We start from the raw sequence: 27,916 nt of genomic DNA, 5'->3' as shown, positions 1-27,916 counted from the left end.
AAACGAATCATTTTAAACAACCACTTTTGCCTTGTTGTGAAAGCAAGCTAAATGCTGCCATCTAGTGGCCATGTGCAGTTATTCACACATTATTAGTAGTGGCATTGTTGGCCTTAATTTTTGCAATTTCCGAAATAGATTTATCGTTTTCTCTTCAATGACCATATTGTTAATTTGAGATTATAATATGGCACATGTATCATCTATATTGTAGATTAAGTCATCACCTTATTATCTCAAACATTCCTGTTTGTACAACAATGACGTATGCTATACTGTCTACTTCCGGACGGAATCTAATTACAATTGAGAAAGAGAGCAGCGCTCGAGCGGCTAATTCTATGTCCTTTGTTGTATTATATAAACGTCTTGTCCGTGGTGATATTGTCTATATAAATCACGCAGGTCTTTTTAGCTAATTCTGGAAAGGACCCGAGATAAACGCAAGGCACAGTGCAGACGGTAGGCTAATTAAAATGCACCTTTGTCTTGCATGAGCATCCTTTTAGCCGGCACCCAATGTAGGCCAAGTCTATCTAACGGTTCAAAATGTGTTCTGGTCATTGTGTGAAAACCTAGGCGCACCACGATTTTAACTGGAGAATACATGGTTTTACTGGTGATGGGGAGAACAATCTAGAAATGAAATGTATTCAATGTGCTGCAAATGTAGCAAAACATGTTCAATGTATGTACAGCGTAATAAGCCTCACCATGGCATCCAGGGCCATTGCTTTTTCGTTTTTATTATTTAATTGGTAGTTATTATAGGCGAGTCCACACTGTCAAATACTGTATGATGTACAGTATTTGGAGTGCGTGATATCAACATTTCTCTACCATCATGCCATAGGCTACAATCCTAATTTCTGCTTGTTTTGTTTTCCATGCCTCGGTCTGCTCGGTCATCCATCAGGATTTAAAATTAAAAAAAATCTTTGTCTCGTAGTGTTTTGTCATTTTATTTATGTTTTGCATTACGTTCCCACTTCTCATTTTCATAATTTAATAGCACCTACTTACTGATCGTGCAGGTAAAGAAAATATTTGTACTGTAACGACCCTGGGTTTATAAGCGCGGAAATCGACTCTGCAGCACGAGCATGCTTTTGCGGCACAGTCAATTTTATTTTATTTTGATTTATTTTACCTTTATTTAACCAGGTAGGCAAGTTGAGAACAAGTTCTCATTTACAATTGCGACCTGGCCAAGATAAAGCAAAGCAGTTCGACAGATAAAACGACACAGAGTTACACATGGAGTAAAAACAAACATACAGTCAATAATGCAGTATAAACAAGTCTATATACAATGTGAGCAAATGAGGTGAGAAGGGAGGTAAAGGCAAAAAAGGCCATGATGGCAAAGTAAATACAATATAGTAAAATAAGTAAAATATAATGGAATGGTAGTTTTGCAATGGAAGAATGTGCAAAGTAGAAATAAAAATAATGGGGTGCAAAGGAGCAAAATAAATAAATAAAAATTAAATACAGTTGGGAAAGAGGTAGTTGTTTGGGCTAAATTATAGGTGGGCTATGTACAGGTGCAGTAATCTGTGAGCTGCTCTGACAGTTGGTGCTTAAAGCTAGTGAGGGAGATAAGTGTTTCCAGTTTCAGAGATTTTTGTAGTTCGTTCCAGTCATTGGCAGCAGAGAACTGGAAGGAGAGGCGGCCAAAGAAAGAATTGGTTTTGGGGGTGACTAGAGAGATATACCTGCTGGAGCGTGTGCTACAGGTGGGAGATGCTATGGTGACCAGCGAGCTGAGATAAGGGGGGACTTTACCTAGCAGGGTCTTGTATATAGCGCGCCGGACCTCAAGCTAGAAGGTCGCGGGTTCGAGACCTGCTCCCTGCTGTTTCATTACAGTACGTTGTTCATTTAGTATCAAATGTATCATTTGCTTTCAAAATGTACTTGCCACTTTCCAATGTAATAACTGCATCTTTGGGAGTTGCATCTCCTTGGCTCCTAGTGCTGTAAATAGTTCCATCCATATAATTAGAATAAATGATGTTCCATTCTCACTATGCTTTGTCAGTCCAATCACACAATTTCATGTCGAATTGAACATCCCAACCATTCGCCCATACGTTAGTTTATGTTTCCGGCATTGATAGATACACAATGACACTGATACAGAGATTAAAGCTATAGGTGGATACTGATAAAGAGATTAAACCTATAGGTGGACATGATACCGATGCAGAGATTAAAGCTATAGGTGGATACTGATACAGAGATTAAAGCTATAGGTGGATACTGATACAGAGATTAAACCTATAGGTGGATACTGATACAGAGATTAAACCTATAGGTGGATACTGATACAGAGATTAAACCTATAGGTGGATACTGATACAGAGATTAAACCTATAGTTGGATACTGATACAGAGATTAAACCTATAGGTGGATACTGATACAGAGATTAAACCTATAGGTGGACATGATACTGATACAGAGATTAAACCTATAGGTGGACATGATACTGATACAGAGATTAAACATATAGGTGGATACTGATACAGAGATTAAACCTATAGGTGGACATGATACTGATACAGAGATTAAACCTATAGGTGGACATGATACTGATACAGAGATTAAACCTATAGGTGGATACTGATACAGAGATTAAACCTATAGGTGGACATGATACTGATACAGAGATTAAACCTATAGGTGGATACTGATACAGAGATTAAACCTATAGGTGGATACTGATACAGAGATTAAACCTATAGGTGGACATGATACTGATACAGAGATTAAACCTATAGGTGGACATGATACTGATACAGAGATTAAACCTATAGGTGGATACTGATACAGAGATTAAACCTATAGGTGGACATGATACTGATACAGAGATTAAACCTATAGGTGGACATGATACTGATACAGAGATTAAACCTATAGGTGGATACTGATACAGAGATTAAACCTATAGGTGGATACTGATACAGAGATTAAACCTATAGGTGGACATGATACTGATACAGAGATTAAACCTATAGGTGGATACTGATACAGAGATTAAACCTATAGGTGGACATGATACTGATACAGAGATTAAACCTATAGGTGGACATGATACTGATACAGAGATTAAACATATAGGTGGATACTGATACAGAGATTAAACCTATAGGTGGATACTGATACAGAGATTAAACCTATAGGTGGACGCGATACTGATACAGAGATTAAACCTATAGGTGGATACTGATACAGAGATTAAACCTATAGGTGGATACTGATACAGAGATTAAACCTATAGGTGGACATGATACTGAAACAGAGATTAAACCTATAGGTGGACATGATACTGATACAGAGATTAAACCTATATTTATTTATTTTATTTAACCAGGCAAGTCAGTTAAGAACAAATTTTTATTTACAATGACGGCCTACCAAAAGGCAAAAGGCCTCCTGCGGGGACGGAGGCTGGGATTAAAAATGTCAAATAAATGAAATATGAATATAGGACACAACACACATCACGACAAGAGAGACAACACAACACGACATACAGAGAGATGTAGGTGGACATGATGCTGTGCATGATCCATGGATTGATGTGTAATCAACTGTAATGGTAGCATTGAAGGGTTTTGTAGAACACCTATATTTAGTGCTAGAAAGGGGCTTGTTAATCTTGTCTACCAGCCAGCTTTCTGAACCTACAGCACCAGTCAAAGTTTGGACACACCGACTCATTCAAGGGTTTTTCTTTATTTTTATTTTTTTAAACCATTTTCTACATTGTAGAATAATAGTAAAGACATCAACACTATGAAATAACACATATGGAATCATGTAGTAACCAAAAAAGGTTTAAACAAATCAAAATATATATTAAATAAGAATATGTTCCTAACTGACTTGTTACATAAAGGTTCAATAAAAATATGAAACATTTTAAATTATGATAATTCCATTTTCCATGCAGTTCTGTAGCCTGGTCCCAGATCTGTTGTCTCCTTCTGTAGCCTGGTCCCAGATCTGTTGTCTCCTTCTGTAGCCTGGTCCCAGATCTGTTGTCTCTTTCTGTAGCCTGGTCCCAGATCTGTTGTCTCCTTCTGTAGCCTGGTCCCAGATCTGTTGTCTCCTTCTGTAGCCTGGTCGCAGGTCTGTTGTCTCCTTCTATAGCCTGGTCCCAGGTCTGTTGTCTCCTATAGCCTGGTCCCAGATCTGTTGTCTCCTTCTGTAGCCTGGTCCCAGATCTGTTGTCTCCTTCTATAGCCTGGTCCCAGATCTGTTGTCTCCTTCTGTAGCCTGATCCCAGATCTGTTGTCTCCTTCTGTAGCCTGGTCCCAGATCTGTTGTCTCCTTCTGTAGCCTGGTCGCAGGTCTGTTGTCTCCTTCTATAGCCTGGTCCCAGGTCTGTTGTCTCCTTCTGTAGCCTGGTCCCAGGTCTGTTGTCTCCTTCTGTAGCCTGGTCCCAGGTCTGTTGTCTCTTTCTGTAGCCTGGTCCCAGGTCTGTTGTCTCTTTCTGTAGCCTGGTCCCAGGTCTGTTGTCTCCTTCTGTAGCCTGGTCCCAGGTCTGTTGTCTCTTTCTGTAGCCTGGTCCCAGGTCTGTTGTCTCCTTCTGTAGCCTGGTCCCAGATCTGTTGTCTCTTTCTGTAGCCTGGTCCCAGATCTGTTGTCTCCTTCTGTAGCCTGGTCCCAGATCTGTCTGTGCTCTTGCCAACTCATTTGCTCATTGTCAAGCCAAACATACATGACAAGGAAGGACAAGGAGTTGGCATGTTAGCACAAACAGACTGGCACTCAGGCTAGCAGTTCTCAGAGAGAATTGGTGAATTTTCTAGTGGTCCTACTGTGTTGTATATCAACATGCAGAATGAACCAGGCTAACTGTGTTGTATCAACATACAGAATGAACCAGGCTAACTGTGTTGTATGTATCAACATGCAGAATGAACCAGGCTAACTGTGCTATATCAACATACAGAATGAACCAGGCTAACTGTGCTGTATCAACACACAGAATGAACCAGGCTAACTGTGCTGTATCAACATGCAGAATGAACCAGGCTAACTGTGCTGTATCAACATGCAGAATGAACCAGGCTAACTGTGCTGTATCAACATGCAGAATGAACCAGGCTACCTGTGTTGTATGTATCAACATACAGAATGAACCAGGCTAACTGTGTTGTATGTATCAACATACAGAATGAACCAGGCTAACTGTGCTGTATCAACATGCAGAATGACCCAGGCTAACTGTGCTGTATCAACATGCAGAATGAACCAGGCTAACTGTGTCCTATGTATCAACATTCAGAATGAACCATGCTAACTGTGTCCTATGTATCAACATACAGAATGAACCAGGCTAATTGTGCTGTATCAACATGCAGAATGAACCAGGCTAACTGTGCTATATCAACATACAGAATGAACCAGGCTAACTGTGCTGTATCAACATGCAGAATGAACCAGGCTAACTGTGCTGTATCAACATGCAGAATGAACCAGGCTAACTGTGCTGTATCAACATGCAGAATGAACCAGGCTAACTGTGTTGTATGTATCAACATACAGAATGAACCAGGCTAACTGTGCTGTATCAACATACAGAATGAACCAGGCTAACTGTGCTGTATCAACATACAGAATGAACCAGGCTACCTGTGCTGTATCAACACACAGAATGAACCAGGCTAACTGTGCTGTATCAACATACAGAATGAACCAGGCTAATTGTGCTGTATCAACATGCAGAATGAACCAGGCTAACTGTGCTATATCAACATACAGAATGAACCAGGCTAACTGTGCTGTATCAACATGCAGAATGAACCAGGCTAACTGTGCTATATCAACATGCAGAATGAACCAGGCTAACTGTGCTGTATCAACATGCAGAATGAACCAGGCTAACTGTGCTGTATCAACATGCAGAATGAACCAGGCTAACTGTGCTGTATCAACATGCAGAATGAACCAGGCTAACTGTGTTGTATGTATCAACATACAGAATGAACCAGGCTAACTGTGCTGTATCAACATACAGAATGAACCAGGCTAACTGTGCTGTATCAACATACAGAATGAACCAGGCTACCTGTGCTGTATCAACATGCAGAATGAACCAGGCTAACTGTGTTGTATGTATCAACATACAGAATGAACCAGGCTAACTGTGCTGTATCAACATGCAGAATGAACCAGGCTAACTGTGCTGTATCAACATGCAGAATGACCCAGGCTAACTGTGCTGTATCAACATGCAGAATGAACCAGGCTAACTGTGTCCTATGTATCAACATTCAGAATGAACCAGGCTAACTGTGTCCTATGTATCAACATACAGAATGAACCAGGCTAATTGTGCTGTATCAACATGCAGAATGAACCAGGCTAACTGTGCTATATCAACATACAGAATGAACCAGGCTAACTGTGCTGTATCAACATGCAGAATGAACCAGGCTAACTGTGCTGTATCAACATGCAGAATGAACCAGGCTAACTGTGCTGTATCAACATGCAGAATGAACCAGGCTAACTGTGTTGTATGTATCAACATACAGAATGAACCAGGCTAACTGTGCTGTATCAACATACAGAATGAACCAGGCTAACTGTGCTGTATCAACATACAGAATGAACCAGGCTACCTGTGCTGTATCAACACACAGAATGAACCAGGCTAACTGTGCTGTATCAACATACAGAATGAACCAGGCTAATTGTGCTGTATCAACATGCAGAATGAACCAGGCTAACTGTGATATATCAACATACAGAAGGAACCAGGCTAACTGTGCTGTATCAACATGCAGAATGAACCAGGCTAACTGTGCTGTATCAACATGCAGAATGAACCAGGCTAACTGTGCTGTATCAACATGCAGAATGAACCAGGCTAACTGTGTTGTATGTATCAACATACAGAATGAACCAGGCTAACTGTGCTGTATCAACATACAGAATGAACCAGGCTAACTGTGCTGTATGTATCAACATACAGAATGAACCAGGCTAACTGTGCTGTATCAACACACAGAATGAACCAGGCTAACTGTGCTGTATGTATCAACATACAGAATGAACCAGGCTAACTGTGCTGTATCAACATGCAGAATGAACCAGGCTAACTGTGTTGTATGTATCAACATACAGAATGAACCAGGCTAACTGTGCTGTATCAACATGCAGAATGAACCAGGCTAACTGTGTTGTATGTATCAACATACAGAATGAACCAGGCTAACTGTGCTGTATCAACATGCAGAATGAACCAGGCTAACTGTGCTGTATCAACATACAGAATGAACCAGGCTAACTGTGCTGTATCAACATGCAGAATGAACCAGGCTCACTGTGCTGTATCAACATACAGAATGAACCAGGCTAACTGTGCTGTATCAACATGCAGAATGAACCAGGCTAACTGTGTTGTATCAACATGCAGAATGAACCAGGCTAACTGTGTTGTATCAACATACAGAATGAACCAGGCTAACTGTGCTGTATCAACATGCAGAATGAACCAGGCTAACTGTGTTGTATCAACATACAGAATGAACCAGGCTAACTGTGCTGTATCAACATGCAGAATGAACCAGGCTAACTGTGCTGTATCAACATGCAGAATGAACCAGGCTAACTGTGCTGTATCAACATGCAGAATGAACCAGGCTCACTGTGTTGTATGTATCAACATGCAGAATGAACCAGGCTAACTGTGCTGTATCAACATGCAGAATGAACCAGGCTAACTGTGCTGTATGTATCAACATGCAGAATGAACCAGGCTCACTGTGTTATATGTATCAACATGCAGAATGAACCAGGCTCACTGTGTTATATGTATCAACATGCAGAATGAACCAGGCTCACTGTGTTATATGTATCAACATGCAGAATGAACCAGGCTAACTGTGTTGTATCAACATGCAGAATGAACCAGGCTCACTGTGCTGTATCAACATACAGAATGAACCAGGCTAACTGTACTGTATGTATCAACATGCAGAATGAACCAGGCTAACTGTGCTGTATCAACATGCAGAATGAACCAGGCTAACTGTGCTGTATGTATCAACAGGCAGATTGCTGCTTTCTTATCTATCTAGTAGGACGAAGATGTCTGACAAAAGCGACCTGAAAGCTGAGCTGGAGCGAAAGAAACAGAGGCTAGCTCAAATACGAGAGGAGAAGAAGAGAAAGGAGGAGGACAGGAAAAAGAAAGAGGTGAGGAGAAATCTCTATTCATTTGAATGTGATGTGAACTTCTTTGGTTTAGTGAATAGAGCATTTCTACAACAGGTTATAAGAAGTCTGATTTGGGTTGGTAGTGTTTCTGAAGTCTTTGTGGAAATACACTGGCTCCGATCCAAATGACACCCTATTCCCTATATAGTCCACTTCAAATGGCACCCTATTCCCTATATAGTGCACTTCAAATGGCACCCTATGCCCTATATGGTGCACTTCAAATGGCACCCTATTCCCTATATAATGCACTTCAAATAACACCCTATTCCCTAGATATTGCACTACTTCTGGCCAGTTCACCACGTAGGGAATAGGGTGCTATTTGGGACAGAGACAGTGATACTGAAGTTCTCCCCAACACCTGTTCAGTCTGAGAGTCTGCAGCAGAAAACAGAGAATGTCTCTGAAGATTCTGACTTGGACCGCAAACGAAGAGAGACGGAGGCGCTGCTGCAGAGTATTGGGATCTCACCAGAACCACCATTAGGTATACCAGTCATATCCTTGTTGCTTTCTGAGACCATCCTATCCTACCATCCTACTGACCTTTCTGAGACCATCCTACCCTACCATCCTACTGACCTTTCTGAGACCATCCTACCCTACCATCCTACTGACCTTACTGAGATCATCCTACTGACCTTTCTGAGATCATCCTACCCTGCCATCCTACTGACCTTTCTGAGACCATCCTATCCTACCATCCTACTGACCTTTCTGAGATCATCCTATCCTACCATCCTACTGACCTTTCTGAGATCATCCTATCCTACCATCCTACTGACCTTTCTGAGATCATCCTATCCTACCATCCTACTGACCTTTCTGAGATCATCCTATCCTACCATCCTACTGACCTTTCTGAGATCATCCTACCCTACCATCCTACTGACCTTTCTGAGATCATCCTATCCTACCATCCTACTGACCTTTCTGAGATCATTCTACCCTACCATCCTATTGACTTTCTGAGATCTTTCTACCCTACCATTGTACTGACCTTTCTGAGTTCATTCTACCCTACCATTGTACTGACCTTTCTGAGATCATCCTATCCTACCATCCTACTGACCTTTCTGAGATCATTCTACCCTACCATCCTACTGACTTTTCTGAGACCATCCTACCCTACCATCCTACTGACCTTTCTGAGATCATTCTACCCTACCATCCTACTGACCTTTCTGAGACCATCCTACCCTACCATCCTACTGACCTTTCTGAGATCATTCTACCCTACCATCCTACTGACCTTTCTGAGATCATTCTACCCTACCATCCTACTGACCTTTCTGAGATCATTCTACCCTACCATTGTACTGACCTTTCTGAGTTCATTCTACCCTACCATTGTACTGACCTTTCTGAGATCATCCTATCCTACCATCCTACTGACCTTTCTGAGATCATTCTACCCTACCATCCTACTGACTTTTCTGAGACCATCCTACCCTACCATCCTACTGACCTTTCTGAGATCATTCTACCCTACCATCCTACTGACCTTTCTGAGACCATCCTACCCTACCATCCTACTGACCTTTCTGAGATCATTCTACCCTACCATCCTACTGACCTTTCTGAGATCATTCTACCCTACCATCCTACTGACCTTTCTGAGATCATTCTACCCTACCATCCTACTGACCTTTCTGAGATCATTCTACCCTACCATTGTACTGACCTTTCTGAGACCATCCTACCCTACCATCCTACTGACCTTTCTGAGATCATTCTACCCTACCATCCTACTGACCTTTCTGAGATCATTCTACCCTACCATCCTACTGACCTTTCTGAGATCATTCTACCCTACCATTGTACTGACCTTTCTGAGTTCATTCTACCCTACCATTGTACTGACCTTTCTGAGATCATCCTATCCTACCATCCTACTGACCTTTCTGAGATCATTCTACCCTACCATCCTACTGACTTTTCTGAGACCATCCTACCCTACCATCCTACTGACCTTTCTGAGATCATTCTACCCTACCATCCTACTGACCTTTCTGAGACCATCCTACCCTACCATCCTACTGACCTTTCTGAGATCATTCTACCCTACCATCCTACTGACCTTTCTGAGATCATTCTACCCTACCATCCTACTGACCTTTCTGAGATCATTCTACCCTACCATCCTACTGACCTTTCTGAGATCATTCTACCCTACCATTGTACTGACCTTTCTGAGACCATCCTACCCTACCATCCTACTGACCTTTCTGAGATCATTCTACCCTACCATCCTACTGACCTTTCTGAGATCATTCTACCCTACCATTGTACTGACCTTTCTGAGATCATTCTACCCTACCATCCTACTGACCTTTCTGAGATCATTTAACCCTACCATCCTACTGACCTTTCTGAGATCATTCTACCCTACCATCCTACTGACCTTTCTGAGATCATTCTACCCTACCATTGTACTGACCTTTCTGAGATCATTCTACCCTACCATTGTACTGACCTTTCTGAGATCATTCTACCCTACCATCCTACTGACCTTTCTGAGATCATTCTACCCTACCATCCTACTGACCTTTCTGAGACCATCCTACCCTACCATCCTACTGACCTTTCTGAGACCATCCTACCCTACCATCCTACTGACCTTTCTGAGATCATTCTACCCTACCATCCTACTGACCTTTCTGAGACCATCCTACCCTACCATCCTACTGACCTTTCTGAGATCATTCTACCCTACCATCCTACTGACCTTTCTGAGATCATTCTACCCTACCATCCTACTGACCTTTCTGAGATCATTCTACCCTACCATCCTACTGACCTTTCTGAGATCTTTCTACCCTACCATCCTACTGAACTTTCTGAGATCTTTCTACCCTACCATCCTACTGACCTTTCTGAGATCTTTCTACCCTACCATCCTACTGACCATTCTGAGATCATTCTACCCTACCATCCTACTGACCTTTCTGAGATCATTCTACCCTACCATCCTACTGACCTTTCTGAGATCATCCTACCCTACCATCCTACTGACCTTTCTGAGATCATTCTACCCTACCATCCTACTGACCTTTCTGAGATCATTCTACCCTACCATCCTACTGACCTTTCTGAGACCATCCTACCCTACCATCCTACTGACCTTTCTGAGACCATCCTACCCTACCATCCTACTGACCTTTCTGAGATCATTCCACCCTACCATCCTACTGACCTTTCTGAGACCATCCTACCCTACCATCCTACTGACCTTTCTGAGATCATTCTACCCTACCATCCTACTGACCTTTCTGAGATCATTCTACCCTACCATCCTACTGACCTTTCTGAGATCATTCTACCCTAACAAAAAACATTTCCAGAGAATGTTTTTCAGACCTGAACTAGGTTTAATCTGTGTGTGGGAAACTGGCCCGTCTTTGTTTATTGAGTGTATCTTGTGGTAATGGTCTCCATACAAAATAATCAGGTCATGAAATGATCTTCAGTTTACAGTATATCATATATTTAAACAAATCATTTACATTATTAATTGACTCTAATTTCCCTTTATGGTATAAACACATTAAAATTCCATTGTGTCATTGCCAAAAGCTTAGGTATAAAAATCCAGTGATTTGGTTGGTAGGGTTATATATTCATGGCTTTGATGCCATTTTGTTTAAATGAAGATGTATTTGAAGAGACTACTGCAGGTATGAATCTATGTATTCGGTTCAGAGGGTTAGTTTGATATGATGCGTCAACATATTGAAAGATTTCACACTAGTTTGGCGTTATTATGTCACAAACCAGTTGGGTGTCCATCCGGAAGTACGTTTGACGATTTCTTTCCCTCTTTTCTTGTGAATTCTTCTTCCTTTGCGTTGAACCATTTCAATCCATCCTGTTGATTTGGAACCCTTCTGGTTTGGCTGTGGGGGTCTGACTGCTGGCCACCAGTGCAGCCTCTGCAGCTCTTAACATGGGATACCTGTTATTTTCATTATTTAGTCCCAACCCCTATGTCTCCCTCTTCACAATCAGTGAGCACCACCAGTGATGCTGGCAGCCAGGAGTCCGTAGATGGGGGGACAGTGGGAAGGTATGGAACATGCTCTTTACTCTATCACACACCGATACACACACACACACACACACACACACACACACACACACACACACATCGACACACACACACACACACACACACACACACACCGACACACACACACCGACACACCGACACACCGACACACACACACACACACACTGACACACACACACACACACACACACACACCGACACACACACACACACACACACCGACACACACACACACACACACACACACACACACACTGACACACACACACACACACACACACACACTGACACACACACACACACACACACACACACACACACACACACACACACACACTGACACACACACACACACACACACACAGACACACACACACACACACACACACACCTGCTATCAGATGTAGTATTGATGTCATGGAAGATGTTCACTGTTACAACCAAGCAGAAGGTATTTTAGTACTGTTCCATGATTTTCTATATGAACACACAGACACATGGATGTACAGTTGGAAAGAATTGGTATTGGCATTCTATACGACAACAACAAGGTATATTGTATGCTAGAAGCTTCTCTCTTTGGTTCTAACAATTCCTAAATGTTAGTCTATCAATGTAGCTAACATTATGAACATATGACATTGAACATGAGAACTGTGGAAATGCTTGTGTCCCAAATGGCACTCTATTCCATACAGCAAATAATATAGTGCACTACTTTTGACAAGAGCCCATAGGACTTCTGGTCAAAAGTAGTTCACTATGTTGGGAAAGGGGTACCATTTGGGACTCAGACAATGTATATGTGCACAGTGGCACAGAGTATCTGATGTTTATCCCTTCTCTTTTCATCTTGTAATGGGACATCAGATATAGGTAAGAACCAGAGTCGATGTACTAGTGATTATGGAGAAGATGTTTCTGTTCAGGGAGACTTCAGTATCGTCGTGCAGTGACATCAGTTGATTATGTGACATCAGTGACATCAGTTGATTATGTGACATCAGTTGATTATGTGACATCAGTGACATCAGTTGATTATGTGACATCAGTGACATCAGTTGATTATGTGTCATCAGTTGATTATGTGTCATCAGTGACATCAGTTGATTATGTGACATCAGTGACATCAGTTGATTATGTGAGATCAGTGACATCAGTTGATTATGTGACATCAGTGACATCAGTTGATTATGTGAGATCAGTTGATTATATGAGATCAGTTGATTATGTGAGATCAGTGACACCAGTTGATTATGTGAGATCAGTGACACCAGTTGATTATGTGAGATCAGTGACACCAGTTGATTATGTGAGATCAGTGACACCAGTTGATTATGTGAGATCAGTTGATTATGTGAGATCAGTTGATTATGTGAGATCAGTGACACCAGTTGATTACGTGAGATCAGTGACACCAGTTGATTATGTGAGATCAGTGACACCAGTTGATTATGTGAGATCAGTGACACCAGTTGATTATGTGAGATCAGTGACACCAGTTGATTATGTGAGATCAGTTGATTATGTGACAACAGTGACAGCAGTGGAACTGTGAATGTGTCTCTGTCCCAAATGCCACCCTATTCCCCATATAGTCAACTATTCTTGACCAGAGCCCTATGAGCCCTGGTCAACATTTGTGCACTACTACATAGAACATAGGGTGGTATTTGGGATCCATCCTGTGTTTTGTTTAATGTTTGTTTTGTGTACACACTGTCATGCATGAATTCATATGTTCTAAAAGGGATGTCCCTTGAGTTGATGTATGGACTAATTTGTGTTGTTTTGGCGCCCCCTGCTGCTGTGTTTAGGACCCTGCAGTGGGACACGGACCCCTCTGCTCTCCAGCTGCAGGCAGACTCTGAGCTGGGGTATGTCTTTCCTCTTGATTCTGCTCCCAAATGGCACCCTATTCCCTATATAGTGCACTACTTTTGACCAGAGCCCATAGGACTTACACAAAGGTTATATTTTTCTATTTGACTGATAGCAGAGTGTTCCCTGTATGTCTTCTAAACCATTTATTCCATCTTTCAGGCGCAGGATGCACAGACTTGGAGCGTCAAAAATAGTACAGATTGACTTCGTTCCCAAAGAGCTTGTGACCTACACTAAAGAGACCCAGACTCCTTCAGCAGCACATCAATCTGAAGGTAATGAATATTGAGTTGGATGTTGAATTGACTCTTGAATTTGAGTTGACATGGGTATGGTTGAATGGGTATGGTTGATATTTTCAACATGCTCTCTCCCCACAGAGTGAAAGAATGTTGAAGCCTATGTTGTATGTATGTGTGTAACACAGGAGGTTGGTGGCACCTTAATTGGGGAGGACTGGGCTCGTGGTAATGACTGGAGTGGAATCAGTGGAATGGAATCAAATACCTCATACACATGGTTTCCATGGTTTCCAGGTGTTTGACACCATTCCATTCACTCCGTTCTGGATGTTATTATGAGCCGTTCTCCCCTCTGCAGCCACCTGTAGTGTAGAACATAAAACACGTCTTTCTTCCCAGAAGAAGAAGAGGATGAGGAGAGCAGTGAGCCTAAAGCTTCCCCTCAGACTGACCAGCCGGAGGAGGAAGGAGAGGCAGAGGACAGTAAAGAGGGTAATAATGACTTTATGTTCTTTAACACACTGCTGTTAGGAAAAGCACTCGCAGCCTCTGAGGTGACTTGTTGGGCAGCTAAACATATACAACCAACAGATATTCTCAACACTGGTATCACAATGTGTGTGATCCCTCTCAGCCCATCCCAGAGAGCTGACGGAGGAGGAGAGGGAACAGATTCTCCACTCAGAGGACTTCCTGGTGTTCTTTGAGCGGTCGGTCTCTGTGGTGGAGCGGGCGCTGGCCGAGGAGGGAGACATCTTCTTCGACTACAGCGGCCGGGACCTGGAGGACAAAGAAGGGTGAGCATTGGCGTGTCCCAAATGGCACCCTGATCCCTATGTAGTGCACTACGTTTGACCAAGGTCCATAGGGCTCATCAGCTCATCACAGCTTTGTACTGAATTTCCATTAATAAAACAATGAAAAACTGAAAAGTCCCAGTTATTGCAGGATATCCAAGGAATGGGGCCATTTAGGATGCACACCATGTTCCCTGTGGATGGATGTTATGGGAGGAATAAGTACACATTACACTGGAGTGGCACTGGAGTAGCACTGGATTAGAACTGGAGTAGCACTGGAGTAGCACTGGAGTGGCACTGGAGTAGCACTGGAGTATAACTGGAGTAGCACTGGAGTGGCACTGGAATAGAACTGGAGTATAACTGGAGTAGCACTGGAGTGGCACTGGAGTAGCACTGGATTAGCACTGTAATAGAACTGGATTAGAACTGGAGTAGCACTGGAGTAGAACTGTAATAGAACTGGATTAGGAACTGGAGTATAACTGGAGTAGCACTGTAATAGAACTGGATTAGAACTGGAGTGGCACTGGAGTAGCACTGTAATATAACTGGAGTATAACTGGAGTAGCACTGGAGTAGCACTGGAGTAGCACTGGAGTAGCACTGGAGTGGCACTGGAGTGGCACTGGAGTAGCACTGGATTAGAACTGGAGTAGCACTGGAGTAGCACTGGAGTGGCACTGGAGTAGCACTGGAGTATAACTGGAGTAGCACTGGAGTGGCACTGGAATAGAACTGGAGTATAACTGGAGTAGCACTGGAGTGGCACTGGAGTAGCACTGGAGTAGCACTGGATTAGAACTGGAGTAGCACTGTAATAGAACTGGATTAGAACTGGAGTAGCACTGGAGTAGAACTGTAATAGAACTGGATTAGGAACTGGAGTATAACTGGAGTAGCACTGTAATAGAACTGGATTAGAACTGGAGTGGCACTGGAGTAGCACTGTAATATAACTGGAGTATAACTGGAGTAGCACTGGAGTAGCACTGGAGTAGCACTGTAATAGAACTGGAGTATAACTGAAGTAGAACTGGAGTAGCACTGGAGTGGCATTGGAGTAGCACTGCAATAGAACTGGAGTATAACTGAAGTAGAACTGGAGTAGCACTGGAGTGGCATTGGAGTAGCACTGTAATAGAACTGTAATAGAGCTGGATTAGAACTGGAGTAGCACTGGAGTAGTACTGTAATAGAACTGGATTAGGAACTGGAGTATAACTGGAGTAGCACTGTAATAGAACTGGATTAGAACTGGAGTGGCACTGGAGTAGCACTGTAATATAACTGGAGTATAACTGAAGTAGAACTGGAGTAGCACTGGAGTGGCATTGGAGTAGCACTGTAATAGAACTGGATTAGAACTGGAGTAGCACTGGAGTGGCACTGGAGTAGCACTGTAATAGAGCTGGATTAGAACTGGAGTAGCACTGTAATAGAACTGGAGTATAACTGGAGTAGCACTGTAATAGAACTGGATTAGAACTGAAGTAGCACTGGAGTAGAACTGTAATAGAACTGGATTAGAACTGAAGTAGCACTGGAGTGACACTGGATTAGAACTGGATTAGAACTGAAGTAGCACTGGGGTAGCACTGTAGTAATAGAACTGGAGTAGCACTGGAGTAGCACTGGAGTAGCGCCGGAGTAGAATCAGAGTAGAACTGGAGCGAACATATTTCCCATTTCCCTTTCTGTCTTATCAGGGACATGCAAGGTGGATCCAATCTGTCTTTCAACCGTGTGTTCCATGACGATCACTGGTCCAAACACCGAGTAGTCACCTGCTTAGACTGGTCCCCACAGGTACAATGGAACTTTCTCCCAGTTTAGAACATATCTGAAGCATCTACTTCCTTTATTTCCTTTTTTTGTCTATGTCAAGACCACAGAACCAGAATGAATGCCACTTTGAGTTCACCCCTGAGTTTACAGTCATGGTCAGAGGTTCCAAGCCCGTTCTGTTCATTCCATTTCTATGGTCAAGACAGAAGAAGAAGACTTGGTTGAAGTAACAATCCCAGTCCTGTTCTATACTATATTGTGTCTTTGCAGTACCCTGAACTGATGGTGGCCTCTTACAACAGCAACGAGGATGCTCCACACGAGCCTGATGGGATAGCGCTGGTGTGGAACATGAAGTTCAAGAAGACCACTCCAGAGTATACATTTCACTGCCAGGTCAGCAGCTGTTTGTTGATCTGATGTGACGTATGACTGATGCTTCAGAGAGGATGGATGACATTTCATTATACAACGTTGAAGTCATTTTACTTGCTAACATTCAGAACCACAAGTTAAAAACATAATGGAAGGGAATATATTGTTAAATATCACACAATATAATGGCAGGCAGCCTAGTGGTTAGAGCGTTTTAGTAGCAGTGTGACTGTGTCTTTAAGTCCCAGTATTAGTAGCAGTCTGACTGTGTCTTTAAGTCCCAGTATTAGTAGCAGTCTGACTGTCTTTAAGTCCCAGTATTAGTAGCAGTGTGACTGTGTCTTTAAGTCCCAGTATTAACAGCAGTCTGACTGTGTCTTTAAGTCCCAGTATTAACAGCAGTCTGACTGTGTCTTTAAGTCCCAGTATTAACAGCAGTCTGACTGTGTCTTTAAGTCCCAGTATTAGTAGCAGTCTGACTGTGTCTTTAAGTCCCAGTATTAACAGCAGTCTGACTGTGTCTTTAAGTCCCAGTATTAGTAGCAGTCTGACTGTGTCTTTAAGTCCCAGTATTAACAGCAGTCTGACTGTGTCTTTAAGTCCCAGTATTAGTAGCAGTCTGACTGTGTCTTTAAGTCCCAGTATTAACAGCAGTCTGACTGTGTCTTTAAGTCCCAGTATTAGTAGCAGTCTGACTGTCTTTAAGTCCCAGTATTAACAGCAGTCTGACTGTGTCTTTAAGTCCCAGTATTAACAGCAGTCTGACTGTGTCTTTAAGTCCCTTTATTAGTAGCGGTCTGACTGTGTCTTTAAGTCCCAGTATTAACAGCAGTCTGACTGTGTCTTTAAGTCCCGGTATTAACAGCAGTCTGACTGTGTCTTTAAGTCTCAGTATTAGTAGCAGTCTGACTGTGTCTTTAAGTCCCAGTATTAGTAGCAGTCTGACTGTGTCTTTAAGTCCCAGTATTAGTAGCAGTCTGACTGTGTCTTTAAGTCCCAGTAACCTAGTGGTTAGAGTGTTGGACCAGTAACCGAAAGGTTGCTAGATTGAATCTCTGAGCTGACAAGGTAAAAATCGATCGTTCTGCCCCCACTGTTCCTAGCCTCATTGTAAATAAGAATTTGTTTTTAACTGACTTGCCTAGTTAAATAAAGGTAAAATAAAAACTAACATAATTTAACTTGATTCAAATCATTATTATATTATTCTAGGTAGTTTTGCTGTATATTGGCATCTCATTTTACTCTCTCTCTATCTCTCTATTTCTGTCTCTGCCTCCTCTGGTTATCTGCCTCTCCCTCTTTCTCTCTCTATGTCTTTCTCTCTTTCTTTCTCTCTCTGTCTTTCTCTCCCTCTTTCTCACTTTCTCTCTCTCTGTCTTTCTCTCTGTCTCTTTCTCACTTTCTCTCTCTCTGTTTCTTTCTTACTTTCTCTCTCTATGTCTTTCTCTCTGTCTCTTTCTCACTTTCTCTTTCTCTGTCTTTCTCACTGTCTCTTTCTCACTTTCTCTCTCTCTGTTTCTTTCTTACTTTCTCTCTCTGTCTTTCTCTCTGTCTCTTTCTCACTTCTCTCTCTCTGTCTTTCTCTCTCTCTCGCTCTCTGTCTCTCTCTCTTTCTCTCGCTGTCTCTCTATCCCTCTCTTCCCCTCTCTCTCTCTTTCTCTCTCTGTCTCTCTATCCCCCCCTCTCTCTCTCTCTGTCTCTCTATCCCTCTCTCTCTCTCTCTTTCTCTCTCTGTCTCTCTACCCCCCCTCTCTCTCTCTCTGTTTCTCTATCCCTCTCTCTCTCTCTCTCTCTCTCTCTGTCTCTCTATCCCCCCTCTCTCTCTATCCCTCTCTCTCTCTCTCTTTCTCTCTCTGTCTCTCTACCCCCCCTCTCTCTCTCTCTCTCTCTGTCTCTCTATCCCTCTCTCTCTCTCTGTCTCTCTATCCCCCCCTCTCTCTCTCCCTCTCTCTCTCTCTCTCTCCCTCTCTCTCCCTCTCTCTCTGTCTCTCTATCCCCCCCTCTCTCTCTCTCTCTCTCTGTCTCTCTATCCCCCCCCCTCTCTCTGTCTCTCTATCCCTCTCTCCCTCTCTCTCTCTCTGTCTCTGTCTCAGTCGTCAGTGATGTCTGTGGGCTTTGCTCAGTTCCATCCTAACCTGGTGGTGGGGGGAACTTACTCAGGACAGATTGTGTTGTGGGATAACCGTAGTCACAGGAGGACCCCCGTCCAGAGGACCCCCCTGTCTGCTGCAGCACACACTGTAAGTTAACAGACACCTCCCTCCACACACTGTAAGCTAACAGACACCTCCCTCTACACACTGTAAGCTAACAGACATCTCCCTCTACACACTGTAAGTTAACAGACATCTCCCTCTACACACTGTAAGTTAACAGACATCTCCCTCTGCCTCTCATATACTCTACTGTAGCGTGTTTATATCAGTGTGACCTCTGGGACCGTATCAAACTTTTTAGAGTAGGAGTGCTGATCTAGGATCAGGTATCCCGTGTCCATGGAATCTTATTGGTTGTCATCTGAGAACTCCTACTCTAAGTTGCTTCGTATATACAGCCCCTGATCAGCCCCTGGTCTCTGATTCAAGCTGCTTTTTCTTTCTTTTTTTAACTAATTCTAAAAGATTTCAAACAGATTTGTGTTAACCTCGTCCCCAGGCCAGTTGCGTATAAGAAGCGTTGGGAAGAAGTGTCTGGGGAACAACATTAGATTTGTGGTAACATATCTAAGAACCGACCTACTGTTCTTTCCTCTAGCATCCAGTGTACTGTGTGAACGTGGTGGGTACCCAGAACGCCAACAACCTGATAACAGTGTCTACTGATGGGAAGATGTGCTCCTGGAGTCTAGACATGCTCTCTCAGCCTCAGGTGAGCAGAGGGGCATAAGCTGCTTCCTAAATGGCCCCCTATTCCCTTTATAGTGCACTTATTTTGACCAAGGTCCATTGGGTAATAGTGCACTACTTTTGACCAGGGTCCATTGGGTAGTAGTGCACTACTTTTGACCAGGGTCCATTTGGTAGTAAAGCACTACTTTTGACCAGGGTCCATTGGGTAATAGTGCACTACTTTTGACCAGGGTCCATTGGGTAATAGTGCACTATTTTTGACCAGGGTCCATTGGGTAGTAGTGCACTACTTTTGACCAGGGTCCATTGGGTAATAGTGCACTACTTTTGACCAGGGTCCATTGGGTAGTAGTGCACTACTTTTGACCAGGGTCCATTGGGTAGTAGTGCACTATAAAGGGAATAGGGTGCCATTTGAGACGTATGTATCGCAATAAACTCCTATTAATTCTCCTCAAGAGAATTTATCTAAATAAACGATTTCATTATATATGATTTTTTTATCCATAAAGAAAATGACTAGTATTTGTCTTTGTTCCATGTTTATTGAGGTAAACTATATGAGCCTGCATTTAACAGGAGAGTATGGAGCTGGTCTACAATAAGTCCAAGCCCGTAGCAGTAACAGGAATGGCCTTCCCTGCCGGAGATGTTAACAACTACGTGGTGGGAAGCGAGGAAGGGATGGTGTACTCTGCGTCCCGCCACGGCAGGTTAGTGAGCTGAGGCTCAACAGGGACACTTATTTATAACATGAATGTGTCTTCACGTTTCCATAGAAACAGCACATGACACTGGGGGATGTGTGTAATGTCAGTCTCTCACATTATCTACATTTTACAATGTTTTTTATTGTTACAAATGAATGCAACATCATGAAGTTGATGTTATTTATGTTTCCAATTAAAACAGCGTAAGATGTTTGCGATATGTGTGTGTCCTTCGACCAACCAACCTCTGGAATGATAGCTTTATCTTAAGGCTCATTGAATGTACTTAGGTGAATGCCTTGTTATGTTGTTGTGTGCAGTAAAGCAGGTATAGCTGAGATGTTTGAGGGGCACCAGGGCCCAGTGACTGGGATCAGCTGCCATAACGCTGTGGGCACTGTGGACTTCTCACACCTCTTCATCACGTCCTCCTTTGACTGGACTGTAAAACTGTGGTCCATCAAGGTAAGACAAGTCACATTACTCTACTCAGGGTGTTACCCCTGTTCCCTGATCTACATTTTAAACTAACAATTACAAGACAGTTATAACTGCCACCTAAGGCCCCAAACAACCCTCAGCGGTAGCAGCATTCTTGCGCTCTCTGTAGAATAGAATAGAATTCTCGTAGAATAGAATTTAAATTTGTTGTTCTTTCTGTGTCTGTCTCTCTCTCCAGCACAACAAGCCACTGTACTCCTTTGAGGATAATGCAGACTATGTCTATGATGTCAGTTGGTCCCCTGTGCATCCGGCTCTCTTTGCCTCCGTGGATGGGATGGGTCGTTTGGACCTGTGGAACCTCAACAATGACACTGAGGTGAGTCACACAATCTCATTGGTTACTTTACTTACATATGGCCCATCGTTCCTTTGGGAGCATAAGTCATCGACAACTCTTGTCCATCACACTTTGTTCTGGGCAGTCTCCTCCAGCTCGTTCCTCTCCATCACACTCTGTTCTGGGCAGTCTCCTCCAGCTCGTTCCTCTCCATCACTCTCTGTTCTGGGCGGTCTCCTCCAGCTCGTTCCTCTCCATCACACTCTGTTCTGGGCAGTCTCCTCCAGCTCGTTCCTCTCCATCACACTCTGTTCTGGGCAGTCTCCTCCAGCTCGTTCCTCTCCATCACACTCTGTTCTGGGCAGTCTCCTCCAGCTCGTTCCTCTCCATCACACTCTGTTCTATGCGGTCTCCTCCAGCTCGTTCCTCTCCATCACACTCTGTTCTGGGCAGTCTCCTCCAGCTCGTTCCTCTCCATCACACTCTGTTCTGGGCGGTCTCCTCCAGCTCGTTCCTCTCCATCACACTCTGTTCTGGGCGGTCTCCTCCAGCTGGTTCCTCTCCATCACACTCTGTTCTGGGCAGTCTCCTCCAGCTCGTTCCTCTCCATCACACTCTGTTCTGGGCGGTCTCCTCCAGCTGGTTCCTCTCCATCACACTCTGTTCTGGGCAGTCTCCTCCAGCTCGTTCCTCTCCATCACACTCTGTTCTGGGCGGTCTTCTCCAGCTGGTTCCTCTCCATCACACTCTGTTCTGGGCAGTCTCCTCCAGCTCGTTCCTCTCCATCACACTCTGTTCTGGGCGGTCTCCTCCAGCCCGTTCCTCTCCATCACACTCTGTTCTGGGCAGTCTCCTCCAGCTCGTTCCTCTCCATCACACTCTGTTCTGGGCGGTCTCCTCCAGCTCGTTCCTCTCCATCACACTCTGTTCTGGGCGGTCTCCTCCAGCTGGTTCCTCTCCATCACACTCTGTTCTGGGCAGTCTCCTCCAGCTCGTTCCTCTCCATCACACTCTGTTCTGGGCGGTCTCCTCCAGCTGGTTCCTCTCCATCACACTCTGTTCTGGGCAGTCTCCTCCAGCTGGTTCCTCTCCATCACACTCTGTTCTGGGAAGTCTCCTCCAGCTCGTTCCTCTCCATCACACTCTGTTCTGGGCGGTCTCCTCCAGCTCGTTCCTCTCCATCACACTCTGTTCTGGGCAGTCTCCTCCAGCTCGTTCCTCTCCATCACACTCTGTTCTGGGCGGTCTCCTCCAGCTCGTTCCTCTCCATCACACTCTGTTCTGGGCGGTCTCCTCCAGCTGGTTCCTCTCCATCACACTCTGTTCTGGGCAGTCTCCTCCAGCTGGTTCCTCTCCATCACACTCTGTTCTGGGCAGTCTCCTCCAGCTGGTTCCTCTCCATCACACTCTGTTCTGGGAAGTCTCCTCCAGCTCGTGCCTCTCCATCACACTCTGTTCTGGGCGGTCTCCTCCAGCTCATTCCTCTCCATCACACTCTGTTCTGGGCAGTCTCCTCCAGCTCGTTCCTCTCCATCACACTCTGTTCTGGGCGGTCTCCTCCAGCTCGTTCCTCTCCATCACACTCTGTTCTGGGCAGTCTCCTCCAGCTGGTTCCTCTCCATCACACTCTGTTCTGGGCAGTCTCCTCCAGCTGGTTCCTCTCCATCACACTCTGTTCTGGGCAGTCTCCTCCAGCTGGTTCCTCTCCATCACACTCTGTTCTGGGCGGTCTCCTCCAGCTGGTTCCTCTCCATCACACTCTGTTCTGGGCGGTCTCCTCCAGCTGGTTCCTCTCCATCACACTCTGTTCTGGGCGGTCTCCTCCAGCTGGTTCCTCTCCATCACACTCTGTTCTGGGCGGTCTCCTCCAGCTGGTTCCTCTCCATCACACTCTGTTCTGGGCAGTCTCCTCCAGCTGGTTCCTCTCCATCACACTCTGTTCTGGGCGGTCTCCTCCAGCTGGTTCCTCTCCATCACACTCTGTTCTGGGCGGTCTCCTCCAGCTGGTTCCTCTCCATCACACTCTGTTCTGGGCAGTCTCCTCCAGCTGGTTCCTCTCCATCACACTCTGTTCTGGGCAGTCTCCTCCAGCTCGTTCTTCTCCATGACGGTTTTATTAGTTAATTGTTTACAACTGTACAGCTTTCTTTTATCCTGGACTGGATGTGTATGATGCAGAATAGGATTTGATCATATTTCTACATAGCTATCTGTTGTTGGTATGTGGTTGTAAGATAATATGACACTTTTCTTTTTAAAGGTGCCCACAGCGAGTGTGACGATTGAGGGGGCGTGTGCTCTGAACCGTGTGAGATGGGCGTCGGGAGGCAGAGAGGTTGCCGTGGGTGACTCGGAGGGACGTGTCTGGATCTACGATGTGGGAGAGGTGAAATAATTAAGTCCATCATTTAAAGGGTTGGAACGATGAGAGAATGGGTGCTGTAGCTGAAACAAGATGGAACTCGTGGCCTTGTTGTTGTGCCTTGGATTCTTATGCACTTCTTTGCTGTAATGTGATACGTCAGTTAGCCTACTGTTGTTTCTATCCAATTGTTTTTCAGGTTTTTTTTCTTCATATTTATGCTCATCCATATATTTTATACTTCTATATTCTTGTCCCATTCCTTTACTAGATTGTGTGTATTACGTTTCGTTGTGGAATTTGTTAGATATTGCTGCACTGCCGGATCTAGAAGCATAAGCATTTCGCTACGCTCGCAATAACATCTGCTAACCATGTGTATGTGACCAATAACATTGGATTTGATTTGATATGTGACTGACCGTGTTTGTCTCCTGTAGCTGGCAGTGCCACACCCTGAGGACTGGAGCCACTTCGCCCGCACCCTAGTTGAGATCCGTGCCAACCGCGGGGATGGAGAGGAGGAGGGGGCCGTGGAGCTACCAGCCTGAAACCTTCTCACCCTCTCATCAATGCAATGCAACGTTTCAGGACTGACAGCCTGATAACAGACATTTACAGACAACAAACCATCATTTACTGACGTAACAACAGCAGCACGGTTCAGTGAGATTCAAGTCATTGGGATTAGACTGACTCCAAGCTTATGCTCCATAGATCAAAGTATGAAAAGCCGATTTGCCCGGGGCAACAACTATTCTTACCAGGGTTATTTATTTGTTATTGGTTAATTAAACAGTTGATATGTATATACTTGATATCAGAATCATATGGCTTGCAATGATAATGTGCTTATGGGTCTAACGTGGGTCTAAATGTTGGAGTGAGCTAGATATGATCCTTATATTCTACTCATGAGGTTTGATTATCATATTCCTGTGATCTGTTCGTGTTCTTCTTTCTTCAAGGTTATAAAAGCTGCATTAATAACAAGGTGGATCATTGTTTTCTCAAGATATCCAAGTTGACCTTTAATAATGTTTTTAAGTAGCTTTTGGGCTTTTCAGTGCATTAGCATGATCATTATTACATTTTGTTTGCTGTTAAACCATTTTGTTTTGTTCTAAGAAATAAGTCTAAAAATGTATGGCTTTTTGCTGTAAGGACAACAATTGACAATAAAATATGGATAAATACTGAGGGGGATGTATGCCACAAATCTCACAGGCCAGGCTATATGGGCTACTGTAGTACTGTCGTAGAAGTTTTAGCGTTATGGTCGAAGATAATACATTTACAGTGTGTATTGCATTTAACATTTTACTACCATTATTTAAATATTCCACCTATGCCATTTCTGTGTTTGATATTGAATCGAAACATTTGTACAGTCATTTGATATAAACCATCCTCAGTCAGCTACTGTAAAATATTGATTGAGGTCCGTTGTAGTATCATCGTGTGAATGTACTGTGCGTCCTACTTTGAGAATTGACCTATTGCGATGTTATTTATGAAAGGGGTAATCTTGGTAAAGAGGTGGCTTTTTCTTTCCTTGTCCACTGTCGTTGACTTCTTATTATAGCTCAGTGGTCATTTTCGAACGTACGCGAATCCACGTAGCAGGCGGAGTTCTGTTTCCATGACAATTACGTCAATATTAGTGTCGGGTAACTAAAGGTCATGCTAAAGACAAGCGCCACACAGAAGGAAACAGAATGGCGGAGGTAAACTTAACTGTTGTGCTTTAAAACGGCGAGATATTCTCGTATGGTGTGGCTTCAGTGTCGTTTCGTTTTCGTGGTACTTGGTTTATTCTATGCGTGGTCACGGGGAGGACAGTCTGAGCGGAGCATAGCCTCGCTAGTAAGCCTGAAGGAGTTTGACTTTACTCGGAAGGATAGCTCAGCTGGCTAGCATGTTTGACTTTACTCGAAAGGATAGCACAGCTGGCTAGTTGGATATGCTAATCTGCTAGATTACTTTTTGACAGATTTTTTTTGCTTGCAAGTCAGTTAGCTAAATGACGGGCGACTAAAGCCAAATAGAGAACCGTAGTTCGCTACCTAGTAATCCATGTTTATGTTTAATATTGTGAAGCTACTTGTCGGCCTTTCTCCAGTTTACTTCTGCCCGTGTTAGCTTGCTAGCTTTGTGCTTGATTGCACTCTGCAGAGGTTAGCAGCACTAGCGGTAGCAAGCAGTACAAGTTCGTTTCGTTTTAAAAACCACATATATTAAAGTCAAGCAAGCTAGCTTCTCTATTTTCTCGGGAACTTGTTCTAATGCCGATTGAATTTATCAAATGCTATAACTATCTTTTTTGTTACCTAATGTTCCTAACTAGCTTGTTTTTAGACTTATGATGTAGCAGGGCTCTGAATGTTTTCATAATGCAGATAAAGATTTGAAATGGAATGTTTTTCACACAACCCAGGTTCTGAGTTAGTTACACCATTATTCTGGCAGATCGTTGAAATCCAACGTCAATCCAACGCCATCTCTGCTGTTTCTAAAATGACACCGTATGAGGGAGACATGGTCAATGGAATAACAACAACACTGAATGTTGTAATATATGGATAGATAAACTTGTCAGTATTGTCTTATTTGACTTGTTCATGTTTTCTCACAGCCCTGTAGGGGGCGACCAAGGTCAAAGTTCACTTTCAATTTCCTTAGCTGCTATTGTCAGTGACAGACTGCATACAGTAGTATCATCTTTACAGATATGTTCAGTGTGTTGTCAAGATTGGTTGCCTGGTACTGTAAACATCCCCGACTGGAAGCTGTGATGTACATGTTCTAGCTTTCAGTAGGGTGTTTGCTGCTCCATTCTTCCGCAGACTCCTAGACCAGTGTTGTTGTTTGTAGATCTAGGGCTGCATTCCAGTCAAAATTAGCACCTTCTCTTCCTCCCATCACTTGGAGTAAACCCTCCAGTGATGTATGTATGGCGAAGTGGATGAGGGAAGCGGTTGCAAGTAAAAGTGGATCGGGACCACGGGAGGCTGCTGAGGGGAGGATGGCTCATAATAATGGCCAGAACTGCATGAATGGAATGGCATGCGTTTGATGTATTTGATACCATTCTGCTCCAGCCATTACCACAAGCCTGTCCTACCCTATTAAGATGCCACCAACCTCAGGTTTGCATCTGCATTTAAATAACTGAATGTTATTGTTTGTACATCTGGTGTTTCCCAGACACAAGTGAGTGTGCTTTACTTCCAGTTCTACTGCTGTGGAAATGGAAGTATCCATTCTGAGTGTAGTTACTGTAAACATCCTACACTCAGCTATAGCCTGTATGGAAGGCTGGGGAGAGGGTGTTTACTTTGGCTGGCTTGGACAGCTTCAATCTGCATGGATGGGATTTAATGGATCACTCATGACGAGATGGAAAGATTTATTTTTGTATGAACATGCAATTGATTCCCATTGGTATTTTTTTATGAGAAACCTAACATGTAGAAGATGCAATCAATGGATGATATTTGGATGCATTGTCACCGATCAATAATGACAATACTGTTTGTTATTGCAAAAAATTAAACTTTGCAAATGTGGATTGATTGATTGACTTGACTGATTATTTTATTCATTGGAATGTTCAAATGTGTATTGATTAAGTGACTTTCTTTTATTCCTTGGAATGTTTATAATGTATATCACAGTTTATAGCATACTATTAGCCTAACATTTTTATGGACCTGGTTAAAAATGGTAGTGATTGCTGAAGAAAATGCACATTCATTCACAAATTGAAATGTTTTGCCAGTTCACACACCTGTATTCAAAATCCATGTAG

The 27,916-nt window shown here is 43.5% G+C and overlaps 1 protein-coding gene across 4 annotated transcripts; it reads left to right on the top strand.

Moving 5' to 3' along the window:
* Positions 1 to 19: 19 nt before the first annotated feature.
* On the top strand, positions 20 to 27,680 carry LOC116352902 (cytoplasmic dynein 1 intermediate chain 1). Of its 4 annotated transcripts, none has more exons than XM_031812111.1 (18): positions 20 to 462; positions 8,073 to 8,218; positions 8,612 to 8,729; positions 12,251 to 12,308; positions 13,182 to 13,187; positions 14,129 to 14,188; positions 14,355 to 14,470; positions 14,840 to 14,929; positions 15,072 to 15,234; positions 16,947 to 17,046; positions 17,296 to 17,421; positions 19,497 to 19,643; positions 20,158 to 20,271; positions 20,832 to 20,965; positions 21,283 to 21,427; positions 21,642 to 21,782; positions 24,004 to 24,129; positions 24,546 to 27,680. In XM_031812111.1, the coding sequence occupies exons 2-18, from the start codon at positions 8,111 to 8,113 to the stop codon at positions 24,654 to 24,656; spliced, it is 1,863 nt and encodes a 620-aa protein (XP_031667971.1). In that variant the 5' UTR covers positions 20 to 462; positions 8,073 to 8,110; the 3' UTR covers positions 24,657 to 27,680. The 4 variants fall into 4 exon arrangements, with proteins under 4 accessions (XP_031667971.1, XP_031667970.1, XP_031667973.1 ...); XM_031812110.1 differs by having other exon boundaries at positions 14,837 to 14,929; XM_031812113.1 differs by lacking the exon at positions 13,182 to 13,187.
* The last annotated feature ends 236 nt before the right edge of the window (positions 27,681 to 27,916 follow it).

This window comes from Oncorhynchus kisutch, unplaced genomic scaffold (assembly GCF_002021735.2).
Source record: "Oncorhynchus kisutch isolate 150728-3 unplaced genomic scaffold, Okis_V2 Okis02a-Okis13b_hom, whole genome shotgun sequence".
Taxonomy (NCBI): domain Eukaryota; kingdom Metazoa; phylum Chordata; class Actinopteri; order Salmoniformes; family Salmonidae; genus Oncorhynchus; species Oncorhynchus kisutch.
Note: the sequence above shows the minus strand (reverse complement) of the source record. Positions and strands in the feature narration are given on the sequence as shown.

Excerpts from the sequence above, each read along its gene's own strand:
- LOC116352902 (XM_031812110.1), top strand. The coding sequence starts at position 8,111 with ATGTCTGACAAAAGCGACCTGAAAGCTGAGCTGGAGCGAAAGAAACAG. Across the intron at positions 8,219-8,611 it reads AGGACAGGAAAAAGAAAGAG|TCTGAGAGTCTGCAGCAGAA; the intron begins GTGAGGAGAAAT and ends ACACCTGTTCAG. Across the intron at positions 14,471-14,836 it reads AGCAGCACATCAATCTGAAG|AAGAAGAAGAGGATGAGGAG; the intron begins GTAATGAATATT and ends CTTTCTTCCCAG.